This window comes from Mustela nigripes, chromosome 11, assembly GCF_022355385.1.
Source record: "Mustela nigripes isolate SB6536 chromosome 11, MUSNIG.SB6536, whole genome shotgun sequence".
NCBI classification, from domain to species: Eukaryota; Metazoa; Chordata; class Mammalia; order Carnivora; family Mustelidae; genus Mustela; species Mustela nigripes.
Genome location: NC_081567.1, coordinates 37,743,522 through 37,758,552, shown reverse-complemented (window position 1 = coordinate 37,758,552; position 15,031 = coordinate 37,743,522). Strand labels below are relative to the sequence as shown.

The 15,031-nt window shown below is 49.2% G+C and overlaps 2 protein-coding genes across 6 annotated transcripts in view; one reads left to right on the top strand and one right to left on the bottom strand.

Moving 5' to 3' along the window:
- Window positions 1–1,788, bottom strand: part of MEIOB (meiosis specific with OB-fold) — a 29,034-nt gene extending 27,246 nt beyond the window's left edge. For 3 of the 5 annotated variants that reach the window (XM_059415999.1, XM_059416002.1, XM_059416001.1), the window contains exon 1: window positions 1,421–1,496. The gene's annotated coding sequence lies outside the window, so the exon portion shown is untranslated. Of the gene's footprint in view, window positions 1–1,420; window positions 1,497–1,684 lie in introns of those variants that run through there. The other 2 variants (XM_059416004.1, XM_059416003.1) reach the window with 2 other exon arrangements.
- Window positions 626–15,031, top strand: part of LOC132027124 (basic proline-rich protein-like) — a 29,517-nt gene continuing 15,111 nt past the window's right edge. Inside the window, exons 1-2 of the mRNA XM_059415901.1 lie at window positions 626–675; window positions 727–1,655. Coding sequence (XP_059271884.1) covers window positions 626–675; window positions 727–1,655 — 979 coding nt within the window. The remainder of the gene's footprint in view (window positions 676–726; window positions 1,656–15,031) is intronic.

Below are 15,031 nucleotides of genomic sequence, written 5' to 3'. Positions count from 1 at the left end.
CTGGGTGGCTCCGACGAGTGCTCAGTGGGGAGTCGGCTTGGGGCGCTCTCGTTCCTTCCTCCTCCACCCCGGCCCCTGCTGGAGCGCACGTGCCCTCTCCGTCTCTCAAATGGGTAAATCATAAGAAAAAACAAAAACAAACAACAACAAGAAAAGAAATACAGGGGCGCCTGGGTGGCTCGGTCAGTTAAGCTCCAGCCTCCCGCTCGAGTCAGGATCCCAGGGTCCCGGAACGCGCCCCCATCAGTCCCCTGCTCCGCCGGGAGCGCGCTCCCCGCTCTCGCCACGCCCGCCGCTCCCCGTGCCTGCGCCCACTCGCTCCGTCAAACAAACTAGAACAGCAACAACAGCCACGCTCGTCTCGGGTTACGCCGCGCGCGGGGATGGCCGCGATCTGAAGCCGCGTCCGGAGCAGCGCGGAGGCGGGCTCAGAGGGTCCCCGGGCGCCCGTCGGGGCTGTCTCGTGCACGGAAGGCGCTCGACACCACAGGGGCGACACGGAAGCATCACACGGCGGCCAGCCCTCGGTACGGCCCCTGTCGGGGTTCCAGGCCGTGAACTGCCGGCTCCTCCAAACCCGCACACGGACCATTTCCGTCACGCACAGCCCGGACGACGTCACGCGATGGCGGCGCCGCGGGAGGGCTCTGAGGGGGCGCCGCGCCCGCGCTCTGGGTCTCCGAGCCCCCTCACCCCGCTCCGGGCGTCCTCCTCGCACCGTTAAAGGGCACCCCCGGGGCGTCCGCGGCTGCGCTGGGAGTGCGCGACTCGGTCCCGGGCGGCAAGCTCGAGCACCCCGGGTGTAGACAGCACCGGACAGAGACGCGGCTCACTCCCCCGAAGGAGCATCTCCAACAATCGCAGGAACCAGGCGTGTGGCGGGGTGTGCCGTCCCCAACAGCCCGGCGCTGGGGCCGGGGAGCGCGAGGACGAGACGCGCGCGGCTGCCGGCTCTAACCCGGCGCCCCGCCCGCGGCCCACACCCGCGGATGCTCCCCGGGCCGGCGGCGGCAGCGGACCAAGGCCGAGCGCGCTCCCGGCACCGACGCCCCCACCCCTCGCGGGTCCCTCCCCCGCAGCTACGCACCAGGGCGCGCTCCTCGGCTCCCGGCCCAGCCCTGCTCTGCCCGCGGGGAGCACCGCCCGGCGTCCGCCGCTCTGCCGGGAGCCGCCTCCGTGCGCTCGACCGCGGCGGTCCCTGCCTCACACCGGCCCCGCCGGCCACGGCCCTCGTGGCCCGCCCCCGCGGAGCCGGGCGTCCCCGCGCCCCGGGGCGAACCCCACTTGGGGACGCCGCGCCCCGTCACGGCAAGGGAAAGAACAGCCGCGTGACCGGCTTCCCAACTCGACCCGCACCGCCAGCGCCACAGGACCCGTCGCGCGCCCGCGCCTCAGAGAACGCGCCGGGCCGGGCAGTCACCTCAGCCGCCGTTCCCCGCGCCCGCCCGGCCTCGCGCTCCACAGCCTCTCCGCAGCCCGCCGCGCGACCGTTAGCGCAGACCCCGCCCCCAAGTCCGCCCCGCCCCTCGCCCCACCCTTCTCCCGCCCCAACTTTGACCGCGCCTCACACCCCGATCCCGCCCCCAGCGCCCTTCGCCCCGCCTTCGCTCTGGCTCCGCCCCCACCCTCGACTTTCTCCGTGCCCCGACTCCGCCGTAGCCCCCTACTCTTCCCTACGGCCCACCTTGCGCCCCCAGTCTCGCCAGTCCTTCGTCCTTGGCTCTGTCCTCGCTCCACCCTTTGCTCTGCCTCACCCACCTCTCCGCCCTCGCCCCGACTCCGACTCTGCCTTCTCCCTGTCTTCGCTCTACCTATTGCCCCGCTCCACACGCCAACCCCGCCCTCTTCCCGCCCTCTCCCCGCCCCCCCCCACCGCCCCTCCTCTCTCCCCGCCCTTCACCCCGCCCCCCAGATATCTCCCCGCCCACCCAACTTCTACCTCCGCCCCTATCCCCGCCCCTCGCTCTGACTCCGCCCCTGAGGTCCCGCCCCTCAGAGGAGAAACTCGGGAACATCAGAGCGGCAGCGGTCCCAGGCTCTTCCTTTCCCCGCCGGCCTGAGCATGAGGCCCAGACCCTCCGCGGTCCCGGGCGGCCGGTGGGCCAGGTGTGCAGGGTCTGGCGTGGTGCGCGGCCCCGTGACTGCCCGCGGCTCCCGGAGCAAGGCCCCCCCCCGCTCCCCGAGGAGGGAGAGCCGCAGAGCCCGCTGGCCCGCGGGGGGACGCTCCGTGGTTACAGGAGCGGATGGGGACAGTGACCTGCGCCGGCTTGCCTGTGTCTCCTTACCGCCTCTGGGAAATCCTTTTAGTCGAAGGACTTAGAAATTAACCTGTGTCACTAGAGGACTGTCAGGGCCGGATGCGTCATGATCCAGCAGCTCTGTGCCCAGCTGCGTAGCATCACTCGGCACCACCGGGCAGCACGAACACCCTCGGTACTTAGCGTACAGTCATCTGCTGAAACAGAAATACAACCTCAGAGGCAGGTTTTATGCTCTCGTCCAAACACAGCTCTCACTCTTACTCTTTCGTTAGTTTTTTAACTCCCAAGTAATAATCAAAAGCCAAATAAAACCCTTGCATTCCTACCACTTCGAATTTTTTTTTAAGATTTTTATTTATTTATTTGACAGCTAGAGATCACAAGTAGGCAGAAAGGCAGAGAGAGAGGAGGAAGCAGGCTCCCTGCCAAGCAGAGAGCCCGACGTGGGGCTTGATCCCAGGACCCTGGGATCATGACCTGAGCCGAAGGCAGAGGCTTTAACCCACTGAGCCACCCAGGCGCCCCCACTTCGAATTTAATAGAGAAAGATTTTCTAAAATTTTCCGTATTCCGTTCCAGTCTTTGTCTTCAAAAGAACATATCCTGACATTTTAAGTCAATTTTTAAAGAGAGGAAAAATATTTAAACATAGTTTGCATGCATTTCTTATTTGTACCTCAGTAGGGGAGTGATCTTTAAAAATTTTGTTGTAGTATTTTTTCATGTTTTAGTAAATTAATTTTTGCTAAAAGCTATTGAAGATTAAGCAAGCAGAATCAGCCTCCCTAGCACACAAAAGGCTTTTCATAAGAGGCAGCTTGGAAACACAAGCCTTAAGGAGCGGGCTGGTTTGATGTCAACCCTCTTGTTGTGAAAATAATTCATTTCTTCCATTTTTTATAGCCAGTCTGTGAACTTGGTCTGTTCTTAACAATAGAATTGACTTGTCGATACATTTCGGATGTGAAGAGAAACCAGGGCAGGAAAGCCTAGGCCTGCGACTTGATGAAGTCAAGGGTGAATGCACAAAGGTCAGAGGTAAAACAGCTTGCGTGTCTGGCTAAAGAAATGGTATAAGGCTATACCTGTCACCTCCCCAGAGCATGCCAGCTGTCAGGCCACCTAAAAGCATGTCACAAAGGAGTGACAGGAAAAATATATAGTAATTAACTTTACACTTACTAATCAGGAGGAAAAGATTGACAATCGTTTTAATGAAACACAAGACCACCTTTTATTTCTTTAATAATAAAGCAACTTTTCTGAAGTTAGTCCTGTGATTACAGTCTCCCTTTCAGGAGTGGAAATACTGCCTGATCAATTACTAGTCTCACTCTCCACTCCTGTCCGTCCAGGGGACCAGCCAGCAATTAAATAGATGGTAGCTCTGTTACCACTTACAGATATTTGTGTACATTTTTGCACAAGTTTATCTGGAGAAGAGGAGTGAGGTAACCCATGAGTGGGGCAGGAGGAACTAGATGGGGTTCAGGCGCGATACAAAGGGACTATCAGGGCAAACGAGAGGGAGAGAGAGGAGAGTGAAAGTGCATTTGGGGGGAGCTGGATTCAGGAAAGTTTGAAGAAGCAGCAGAAAGGAGAGAGTTCATGAAAAAAACAAAGCAGTAGCAACTGCGGAGAGGTCTGAGCCCCAGGAGCCCAAGAATGTTCTGGAAAATTCTGAGGACACTCCATGCAAACTGCTCAGACAGAATCGGCAGGCGGGGGGAGTATGTGTGGGAAGAACAGGTCCCTTCTCAAGTCTGGGTGCCAAGCTAGGAAGAACGTGTTCCACCAGCAAAGGAAGGAGAAACAGAAACATTGGCACCTGCCTGGAAGCGATGGGTATCGAAGTGGGAAATCCCGGTGAAACAGGAGAGCCTACCAGAGCCGAGGTAGGCGCTGCTCTGTGTTAAGCCAAAGTGAGCCATGAGCGGGCTTGGAACCCTGTAGCATCTACAGTCCATAAACAGGAACACATCTGCTCCACGTGCCTGAAGTCCACTGGGCTGAAGACATCGTGCTGAGGGAGGAGACAGCAGGGGAGAAGACAGTCACCAGAGCACAACACACCTGTGGCTCTTGGAGCCAGCAGGCCGCACTCTAGCCGCCCCCACTGGAAAGTTACTCATGTGACATTAGGAAGGGCCCGCCTCTTTGGAGAGCTGTCCTGGCCACTCTTCATCACTGTTTCTATCAGATGTATGTAACTGGTTCAAACCTTACTCGATCACTGCAGCATACCATTACCAGGGGCACTGCAGTGAATGCAGCCCAGCTCCAGCCGCGCATCTCCAGCCATCGGCAGGCGGTTCACACACTTGTGGGAGCCGAGTATCTAAAACCAAAGTCAGCCGCTCACCCCAGGCTGGCTGCTCCTGTCCCAGCTGTCGGTAACCAGGCAGCTGGTAACCTGAGCACCCAGCTTCAAAAGTAGCCTTGAATTTGCATTTCTGTTCTGCTTTTATCTAACCGGATGTCAGGTTCTGTTTTTCCCTGGCACAACTCTGTCCTTGTCTCCCCGTATTTATTGCGCCCACCTTCATTAGGGCTCTGGTAGCATTATATCTGATGACACTTACCTCTCCCTGCTCCAGCCCATCCCGCATCCTCCTGCCAGACTGAGATTCTCACAGCTTCCTTCCATCACAGCTCTCCCCTGGTCAGGAACCTCCAATATGGCCTATCATAGAATGCACCCACGTTTTTCTGTAAGAGAGTATAAATTTAAAGGGCTCTGTGGGTCTCTTGAAATGACTCAGATCTACCCTTACAGTGGAAAAAAAAAACCACCCACAGACAATACCGGGACAAATGGGTGTGTCTGGGTCCCAATAAAACTTTATTTACAAAGCAAGCAGTGGGCCAAATTTGGCCTGTAAGCCACAGTTCGCAGACTCCTGGATTACAGTCTCAATTCCTTGGTTGGGCATTCATCACTTTCTAGAATTTGGGCTCTATTTAAAACCCTTGCCCTCTTTCCCACCATGTCTCTAAAAAACAATACCCATTTCCCCAAGACTTCTATGTAAGTCATATGTTTACGTCTATAAATGAATTTCATGCACTGCAAGTGTACAAATGTTTTTAAAGGTAAGTAACAGCTGGTGACCCTGTGACAGCGATGTCCTTATTTCCATCTCCTCCATTTCATCATCCATGACGCTCGCCACTTCATTAGTACTCCTAGAAAACATTTTCAAGAGCTTCCTCGACTGAAACCACTACACCACTTTGAATGACAGCAGCTCCTGGATTTGCCTGAAATGGGGTCCACAACGACCCCAAGGCGGAACACAGGTGCTGAGAAAGGCAGAGATTCCCATGTGTGACCCCCTGCTACCTCCCCTCTGGGTCTGGACCCCTGGCTGTGTTCTTCACTGGGTTTGGTTACACGTTCAGTAATTTGCTCAGAACACGAAAGCTTATCCATCCTGTTCACCATTTTGCCACACACTAAAGGAAGGAACAGAAAACCCCGATGACAGAAGACACCTTACATTTTAAAATTATGACTCTGAGAAAAAGACCATAGATATTTCTCAATGTGCTGAATTCAATACGCATTCATGAGCGCTCTCTTATCTGAGCAAGTTTAACGCGGGCTTGTCTGAGACGAGAAAACACGTGGAGTTTGGGGAGGCTTACATGAACCATAGTAAAAGTCAAGCCATCTGGTCAAATTTCAGCTTTGCCCCTCATTAGCTGTGTCGATCAAAACTTTCTGAGCTTTGTTTTCCTTACCTGTCAGAGAAAAGGTTTGGACTGGTGCAGTAGGACAGAGATGAGCATGAAGGTACAAACCCTGGGAGAGAAATGCAGGGGATTTATCTGGGTCTATCTTGCTGTCTTCTGCACCAAAGCTTTTCAAAAGCTTGTTCTCAGGATGCTTTGCATGTGGCTGGTGCTTGCTGGTGTGAGGCCCTAGATCCTCAAAGGTCGATAGTCATGACTAGTATCAGACTCTAGTCTGTGGAAAATGGGAGGGCAGTCACTGGGCTGCGTGCAGGCTGCAGGGGGAGATGTGGGAGGACCAGCAGGTTTGCACTGTAGGGCTGCTTCCAGATCTAGCCTGAGACTGAATTTGCTTTATGACCTTAGAAGGGTGACTCGGCTCTGTATAAATCGTAAGTGAACATGACCCTCCCCTGCCTGGTTTTTACACCCCTGAGGGTCCTCCTAGCTGTATTTGACCCCAAAATGAAATGTTATTCAAGTTGGGCGCCTGGGTGGCTCAGTCATTATTAAGCATCGGCCTTCGGCTCAGGTCATGATCCAAGTATCCTGAAATTGAGCCCCATGTCAGGCTCCCTGTTCCCCAGGAAGCCGACTTCTCCCTCACCCATTCTCCCTGCCTGTGTTCCTACGGTCTCTCTCTCTCTCTCTGTCTGTCAAACAAATAAATAAACGAAAACAATCGTTAAAAAAAAAAAAAGGAAATGTCATTCAAGTTGTACAAGAGGATCTGTCACGTGGCCCCTTTTATTGCTCTGAACAAAATCACTGTTTTTTTCTTCACGTTTTAATGTGTCCACATGGTGACTTCAGCTTCAAAAGGATAAAGGTTGAATTCCAGGACCCTTCACCTTTTTTTTTTTTAAGATGTTATTTATTCATTTTTAGAGAGAAAGAGCCGGCAAGAGCAGGGGCAGGGGTGGAGGGGCAGATGGGGACGGAGAGAAAAATCTCGAGCAGACTCTGCACTAAGCTTGGAATCTAAGGCACGGCTCGATCTCAGGACCCTGAGATCACGACCTGAGAGAGCCTGATTGATACCTAACCGCCTGAGCCCCCCGGGCGCCCCTAGGTCTGCATTCTTAAAGATAACAGTTAACTGGGTTGGATTATTTAAGGGTAGCTTATGATTTCAGACAATACTTGTATCAGTTTTCCCACTCGGGTTTAGAACAGAAGCACTGGGAAGCCGTTCGCTCTCTCTGTTGGCCTTACAGCCAAGCAGAAAATAAGTCAATATAATCACTAATATATCATAAAATATTCTTCCTCTTGATCAGTCATTTTATGACCCCAAGGCCATGGCTATTTCAAAATTTTATTGTGACTTGACAAATCTCCGTGTCAACTCAATATTACAAGATCTTTCAGTTCTTTGAACAACTGGAAATGGATTCCACCTGTGCTCCCTTATTTATTATGTCAAGAAAGTCCATTCTAATGACACCATGCTATTGGAAAATGGCTTGCCAGGGAAGTGACAGACTCTCTGGGGGTCACACAATACCAACCACGGGCCAAATTATTTCAAACACTTACACCACGGATTAATAGAAAAAAAAAAAAGACTTTCCATATCACATCTTTTCGTTTGTATTTTGCGAGGCTCTCAGATAGGTATGATGTATTTGTTCTATCAGTCTCTATATTTGTAAGTGGAAAACTCTGAAAACAATGACGTTCTTTGAAGTGGAACTGTAGAGAAAACATGTTCATATTTACAACAGCGATTCTATATAGATCCACTTTTAAATAATTAATTTATGGGAGGAGATTCAGAGTATATCTTGCATGTGTAAGTTTTTATCTAAATTTTTATTTAGAACCCACTGAGAAGAATAGTCCAGTGTTACAGGGAGTTAGAAATTAGGAATGATAGGTGCAAATTCTAGTTCCCAGACGCATCTTAGCAATCAGTATCTGAAAATCCCCTATCTACTTCGAGTTCTGGCCAGAGTGTATATTTGCCCTTACAGGGCTGGGGAAGGAACCAGCCTCCAAAGACCAAAAGTTTCGTAACGGGATCAAATTTATCATTGTGTCTGAGTTCTTTGTTATAATTTTTAATTAATTAATGATTGAGAGAGTACATGCACTTGAGCAGGGGAGGGAGGGGCAGAGGGAGAGAGAAGCTTTTTTTTAAAGATTTTATTTATTTATTTGACAGAGAGCTCACAAGTAGGCAGAGAGGCAGGCAGAGAGAGAGGAGGAAGCAGGCTCCCTGCAGAGCAGAGAGTCGGATGCGGGGCTCGACCCCAGGACCCTGCAATCATGACCTGAGCCCAAGGTAGAGGCTTAACCCACTGAGCCACCCAGGTGCCCAAGCACACGGAGTCTTTTTTACACAATAGAAATGCTCTCTAGTTGGAGTGTAGAGGTAGTTGCACAACTCTGTGAATACTCTAGAAACTGCTGAGATGTATGCATACTATAAAGGAGTGAATTTTATGTAGTGTATGAGTTATACCTCAAGGATAATAGTTTTAAAAGATCAAACCCAGGACTGTGTTTATAAACATCTCAAGAGTGAAACTGCACGCTTAAAAAAAGGAGAGGGATAATGGAATAGTATATTCAACCTATTAAAGGAAAATAATTTCAAACTCAGAATTTTATACCCAAACTTCTTTCATATATGAGGTCATGATAAAAAATATTTTTAATAAAAATACTTTTGAGGGGCCCAGAGGTGGGGGTGGTGTCACATTTGGTTAAGCATCTGCCTTCAGCTCAGGTCGTGATCCTAGGGTCCTGGGATCGAGTCCCGCGTCAGGCTCCCTCTGCTACTCCCCCTGCTTGTGCTCTCTCTGCATCAAATAAATAAATTTTTTTTTTTTAAAAAGGGAAGAAATAAACTTGGAGACACAAGACCCATGCAAAACTATTCAGGATCAAGTATTTAAATAAGAAGAGAAGCCACAAGAGATATAGGAAGTAAAGGTGCTACAATTCCTTGAAAAATATAATATTGTCCTTAAGAAATCTCTGATACCAGATGAGAGAAAATATATCCATTGTAGGGCTGAACTAAAAGTTACCAGCATAATGGAATGGGAGGACCAGGGGATGAGAGGATGCTAAATTCTTATTTTATTAATGGGGGAAGTATACATATCAATTTTTTTAAGATTTTATTTATTTATTTATTTATTTGACAGACAGAGATCACAAGTAGGCAGAGAAGCAGGCAGAGAGAGAGGAGGAAGCAGGCTCCCTGCTGAGCAGAGAACCCAACTCGGGGCTCGATTCCAGGATCCTGAGATCATGACCTGAGCCGAATGCCGAGGTTTTAACCCACTGAGCCACCCAGGCGCCCTGCATATCAATTTTTTAAAATACGGATTAAAAGGAAACAGAAAACGTGGGACAAACTGAAATGATAGTAGGAACGGGTCCAAGCTTGTCAATAATGACAATTATTGAAAATGGACCAAATTCACCTTCTAAAACAAACCCACGAAGACTGACAGATGGCATTTTTTCAGCCCATATAAACGAATGGATGGGGCACCTGGGTGGCTCAGTGAGTTAAAGCCTCTGCCTTCAGCTAAGGTCATGATCTCAGGGTCCTGGGATCGAGCCCCGCATCCGGTTCTCTGCTCCACAGGCAGCCTGCTTCCCCCTCTCTCTCTCTCTCTGCCTGCCTCTCTGCCTACTTGTGATCTCTGTCAAATAAATAAATAAAATCTTTAAAAAAAAAAAAAAACCCGAAAGTGTAAAAGGGATTGTTGGATGTTTGCACCTTCTGCAAAGATGTAATTGTGCAATCCAGCTCTGACAGGCATTGAAAACATCCAGCCCCGGAAGGAAGAGTTTTTGGAGCTGGAGCATGAAATGTACTCTCTCAGTCGGGGGTTAGCAAACAAGGGCTGTGGATTAAATCTGGCCACCACCTGTTACACGACTGGTGAGCCAGACACGACGGTTTTTACATTTTTTCATGGCTGAAGAAATCAAAAGAAGAACATTTCACAACATGTGGAAATGATATGAAATGCGAATTTAAGTGTCCATAAAGCTTTAATGGGGGTACTGCCACACCCACTGGCCCTCCCAGACTCTAGAGCTGCTTTAGCAATGGCAGAGTTGAATCATTTCAGACACCACACGTCCTACTAAACCTAAAATATTTTTTACCTGGCTTTCTTTAAAAATATATATATATGTTGACCTCTCTTCTAGATACTCTCTAGGCGTAAAGAGATTCCTATAGGGGTAGGGTTGAGCAAGGTGGCTGTGTCAGGTGGAAACCTTACTTAGTGAGTGTTAAAAACATGGGTGTATCTCAGGAAGTCGAAACTTAGCCGCCAGTAAGTACAATTTGCCCTGCCAGGGACTCTTTTCCAAAAATGACATTTATGGTTGGATCCTGGACACCAGTGGGGGTCTGTGTAGGAATTACCTTGCAGTCAACATGACAGCAAAACATCCACTCTATGAAGACAAGGTGAACTGCCCTCAAGGGGGTCTGTGGGCAGCCACTGTGTCGAAAGGCTGAGCTCTTGCTGTCCTAGCATCTTGCCAGGGAAACCGTGGCTCTGGGCATTTGTGAAGCAATGTGAATGTGCTTTTCTAAAGTCTTGAGAGCATTAGATTAAAAAAAAAAAAAAGTAAGTATCAATAAAAGAGGAGGAAATTGTCCCCTATCTAAAGTTAACGACGCCTAGGCATTCCTGGCGTTTCACTCCCCGGCGACGCACCTTTGAACGTTAGCCGCTGCACCAGTGCAGAGACGGGAGGACTAAGGGACCCACAAAGTGTAAGGCTCACAACACGATCAATCACGCCCACATCTGTGACTCCGCACTGAGAGGTCTCAGGCTGGGTCCTTCTCTGATTTTAATTGCACTTTTTCTTTTATAAATTTTCTGCACTTTTTCTTAAACACTGGGTGTAACTGGACACCGACTTTGCTTCTCACCCCATTAGGTTGTTTCAGTAAAACAGACGCACTGCTGTGTGCCCCACCCCCGCTACCACAGGGGGGCTGTCCTGCTTAGCCATCGAGAAACCATTCAGTTTCCTCCGTAGCCCTTTACCCAGTGTTTCTCCTTCTTGACCAACTCTGGCATCGAGTTTCTTAGTATGCTCACAACAGCGTAAGAGTCGACCCTGTTTGTGTAAAGGGAAGGCATCTGAGTCCCCTATTGCTACATAACAAGCCTCCACAAGACTTAGCCTAGATCATGTTGTAATCATCACTGTTTCTGTGGGGCAGGAATGTGCATGTGGCTCGGCTGGGTCCCCTGCGCAGGGTCTCCCATGGACTGTCTTGGGCTGAGGTCTCATCTGAAGGCTCAGCCAAAAAGATTCTCCTTCTGGGCTCATGTAACTGACAACAGAGCTGGATCACTTGGGGTCTGTTGATTTAGGGCCTCAGCGGCAGGTCACAGAACTCCCCATCCCAGCAGCTTGCTTCATCTAAACTGGAAAGCTCAGAAGGAACGGGGCTAGCTAGCATGACGCAAGCTTGCGCGATCTAATCGTGGAAGCAGTGTGTCTCCCCCTAGTCTTCCCCACACTCAAGAGGAGACAGGGCATGGCCCCCAGGAGCCAGCAGTGACAGGAGGCATCTCAGAAGCTCTGCCCCCCGAGAGGACATGTGTATTTTTCTTGATCACCTATAGAAAACTCCTGATAGAACACAGAATAACGTGTTAGGAATCCTCTGTAGCCATCACCTCCAGAACTAAGACACGGGGACTAGAGACAGTGGGAACTCAGTCTTTCAGGTTTTACTGTATACGCTTCTTCTTCCTTTTCTTTTTCTTTTTTTTAAGATCTATCTCATTATCTATCGGTGGGGGGCATGCTCATGAGTCGGGAGACAGGGAGTGAGAATCTCCAGCAGACTCCCTACTGAACACGGAGCCCACGCGGGCCTCGACCTCAGGACCCTGAGATCATGACCTGGGCCAAAATCAAGAGTCAGATGCTCAACCAACTGAGCCCCCCCCCAGGCAACCCTGCTGTATGCTTTTCTCTACCGTTTTACTTCTCTTGTACTGTATGTATGGATTATTTTTATTTTAAAAGGAAAAACGACACTCAAAGCTACTTTCCAGTAACTGTCATCTTTTTTAAAGTAGTCTAGACCCAAAGAATAAAAATTATTCTGTGCAAAAATTAGTTAAAAACTATAGAAATGGAAGTAGATATTTTAGCAGTAGTGATTTTATAACGTCATAAAATCAGAGTGTCAGAGTGTCTTCCCCAACTATCAAGAAAGGGAAACACGCCTTCTAGCATGTTCGCTTCCTTCACAAACACATCACTGCATTAGGTCTGCACTCGAGAGCTCAGAGCCGGACGGAGCTCAGGTCCCTTCTGGAGACTGCCCCTGACCCTCCCGTTGTTCCCGGTCAGTGTCAGCAGCTGCTTTGGCTTCCTCAGGCGCCTCAATTCAGGGTCTGATTTCTCCCAAGTCAAGACCTTTCCCCAACAGCCATTGTACTCCCTCAGTGCTGCCAGAGAAAATATAGGATGCCCAGTATGGCCCATGTAACATTTGGGTCATACTTGTGCTAAAAAAGTACTCACTGCTTTTTTTTTTTTTAAAGATTTTATTTATTTGACAGAGAAAGATCACAAGTAGGCAAAGAGGCAGCCAGAGAGAGAGGGGGAAGCAGGCTCCCCGCTGAGCAGAGAGCCCAATGCGGGGCTCGATTCCAGGACCCCAAGATCATGACCCGAGCCGAAGGCAGTGGCTTAACCCCCTGAGCCACCCAGATGCCCCAAAGTATTTGTTGCTTAACTGAGATGCAACTTCAACCAGGTAACCTGTAGCTTTCCTTGCTAGACCTGGCCCTACCCTCAAAGATGGCCAGCTCAGCGGCATGAGTCTTGACGGGAGGATGGTGAGCCTGTCCCCCAAGGGGACACACTCAGATGTGTTCTGAGAGCTCACACTTGTTTCTCCTCACCTAGCTCCCCTCGAGGTTAGGGAAAATCTCAAGCAACTTCAAGAATTCGCGGGTAGAAAGTGATTTAAGGGACCTGACAAGGACTGTAATTACCTTTTTTTCCTTTTTTCATTAATAAAGAGATTTTACTAATACCATTGTCCAGAACATTTCACTGTGGTTAATGTTCCTGGAGAGAATCGATTCAAAATTTGCTGATAACACAAATGGGGGGGTCCCAGGAGCATCTCATAATTCACAAAGTAATTTGTTCAAGATTAACACCATTTCCTATGGGAGCTCAATTGCTTTTACCCATAATGCACACAGTGTAGACAAGAATTTCATACACTTGTTATACTGCTTCTTTAAAAAAAAAAAAGCCCATTACTATTATGTAAGAAAATTTCCCTGATAAAATATTTTTTAAGGTTTTTATTTTATTTTACTTATTTATTTGACGGAGAGAGAGATCACAAGCAGGCAGAGACAGGCAGAGAGAGAGAAGGAAGCAGGCTCCCTGCTGAGCAGAAAGCCCAATGTGGGGCTCGATCCCAGAACCCTGATTTCATGACCTGAGCCAAAGGCAGAGGCTTAACCCACTGAGCCACCCAGGCGCCCCATCCTGGTAAAATGTTAACCTGCCAGGTGGATCAAAACCACTCTGCAAGGCACAAAAAGCGTTGTATTTATACCACGTGCTATTGTTCCTGGTGAAATCCTATAATATTTATACCTCAGACGGGAGGACAGCAGAGCTGAAATGAGGGCACCCGAGAGTGAGGTCATCTTCCCGGTGAGACCAGTGGCAAGAAAAGCAAGATTGTTGTCCAGCAGTTGCAGAGCTGGGAGCGGATGGTGAGAGACGGCGATGAGTGATTCTGCTGGCTTCTCATTTAGGATTCGGCATTCATAACTGTGTGTCTTACTCAGGTGTTAGAACGCCTTTTTAAAGATCCAAGCACACATTTAACAAAGAAAATGATGGGGGTGCTGCTTGTGATCTCTGTCAAATAAATAAAAATCTTTAAAAAAAGAAAAAGAAAATGACGGATAATCTACTATCCAGAACTCCGGCAATTGAAGGTCCACTCTCCCCCGTTTCAACCTCAATAATCTCTCAAACCAAAGTGATTTTTAGTTTAAGAATTCTGCCTTGATTTTATTTGCATGGAGGGTGGGGAGACAATAAGAGTCTTAAGCCTGTAATGACCAAGTTCGCAGGGAAACTGGTAATTCTGGCTGAGCTGGAGCGGAAGGTGGCTGTGTGCCCTTGGGTAAACTGCTTAACTTCTCTGTGCCTTAGTTTGCTCCACTATAAAAAGGGGCTAAAACTAGAAGCTAGTCACAGAGTTCTTCTGAACAGCAAACAAGTTAGTTCCCAGCATCTAAGGCTGTGATCAGTTCTCATTAGAAGCTCATGAATACTTTTATTAGTGTTCCGTGTGGGTGAGAAAGCAAACAGACCAGCCCCAGGGAGAGGAATGGGAACAACAGGAGGTAGGGCCTAGGTAGCAGGGAGGAACTGCAGGGGACACGTGGATCTTCACAGCCTGACACTGAATGTCACTGAGTTGTTCATATTAATATGGTTACATGCACACTACGTGAATTCCACATCAATAAAGACAAATCCTGGCTGGGAAAAAAAAAAAAAAACAAATAACCTGGAACATGTATCCTTCCTGCATCAAATCCTCTGGAGGCTTCTAGAGGCAAATCCAAACCCCCACGCCTCCCGCCCACAAACCGGCAGCCTGCACACACCTGCCCGAGGAGAGGCCCTGAGAAGGGAGGGGGACACGGACAAACAAGACAGAATATGAAATTAAAAGTCTTCTGAGTGGATATCATGGCGGAGGCAGGCCGGGGACACTTCCCCACACAGAAAATACCATCATTCAGTATTTTAAACTTGGAGTCCTTTGGCAGGAAGACATCATAATTCTTTCAGTTCTCAGAGCTAGAGTTGCCAGATTTAGCAAATAAAAATACAGGACGTCTGTTAAATTTCAGATAGACAATGAATCATTTTTTTTAATTGTCCCAAATATTACATGGGACATACTTCTACTAAAAACTTCTGAGACCTGGGCCCCCTGGGTGGCTCAGTGGGTTAAGGCCGCTGCCTTC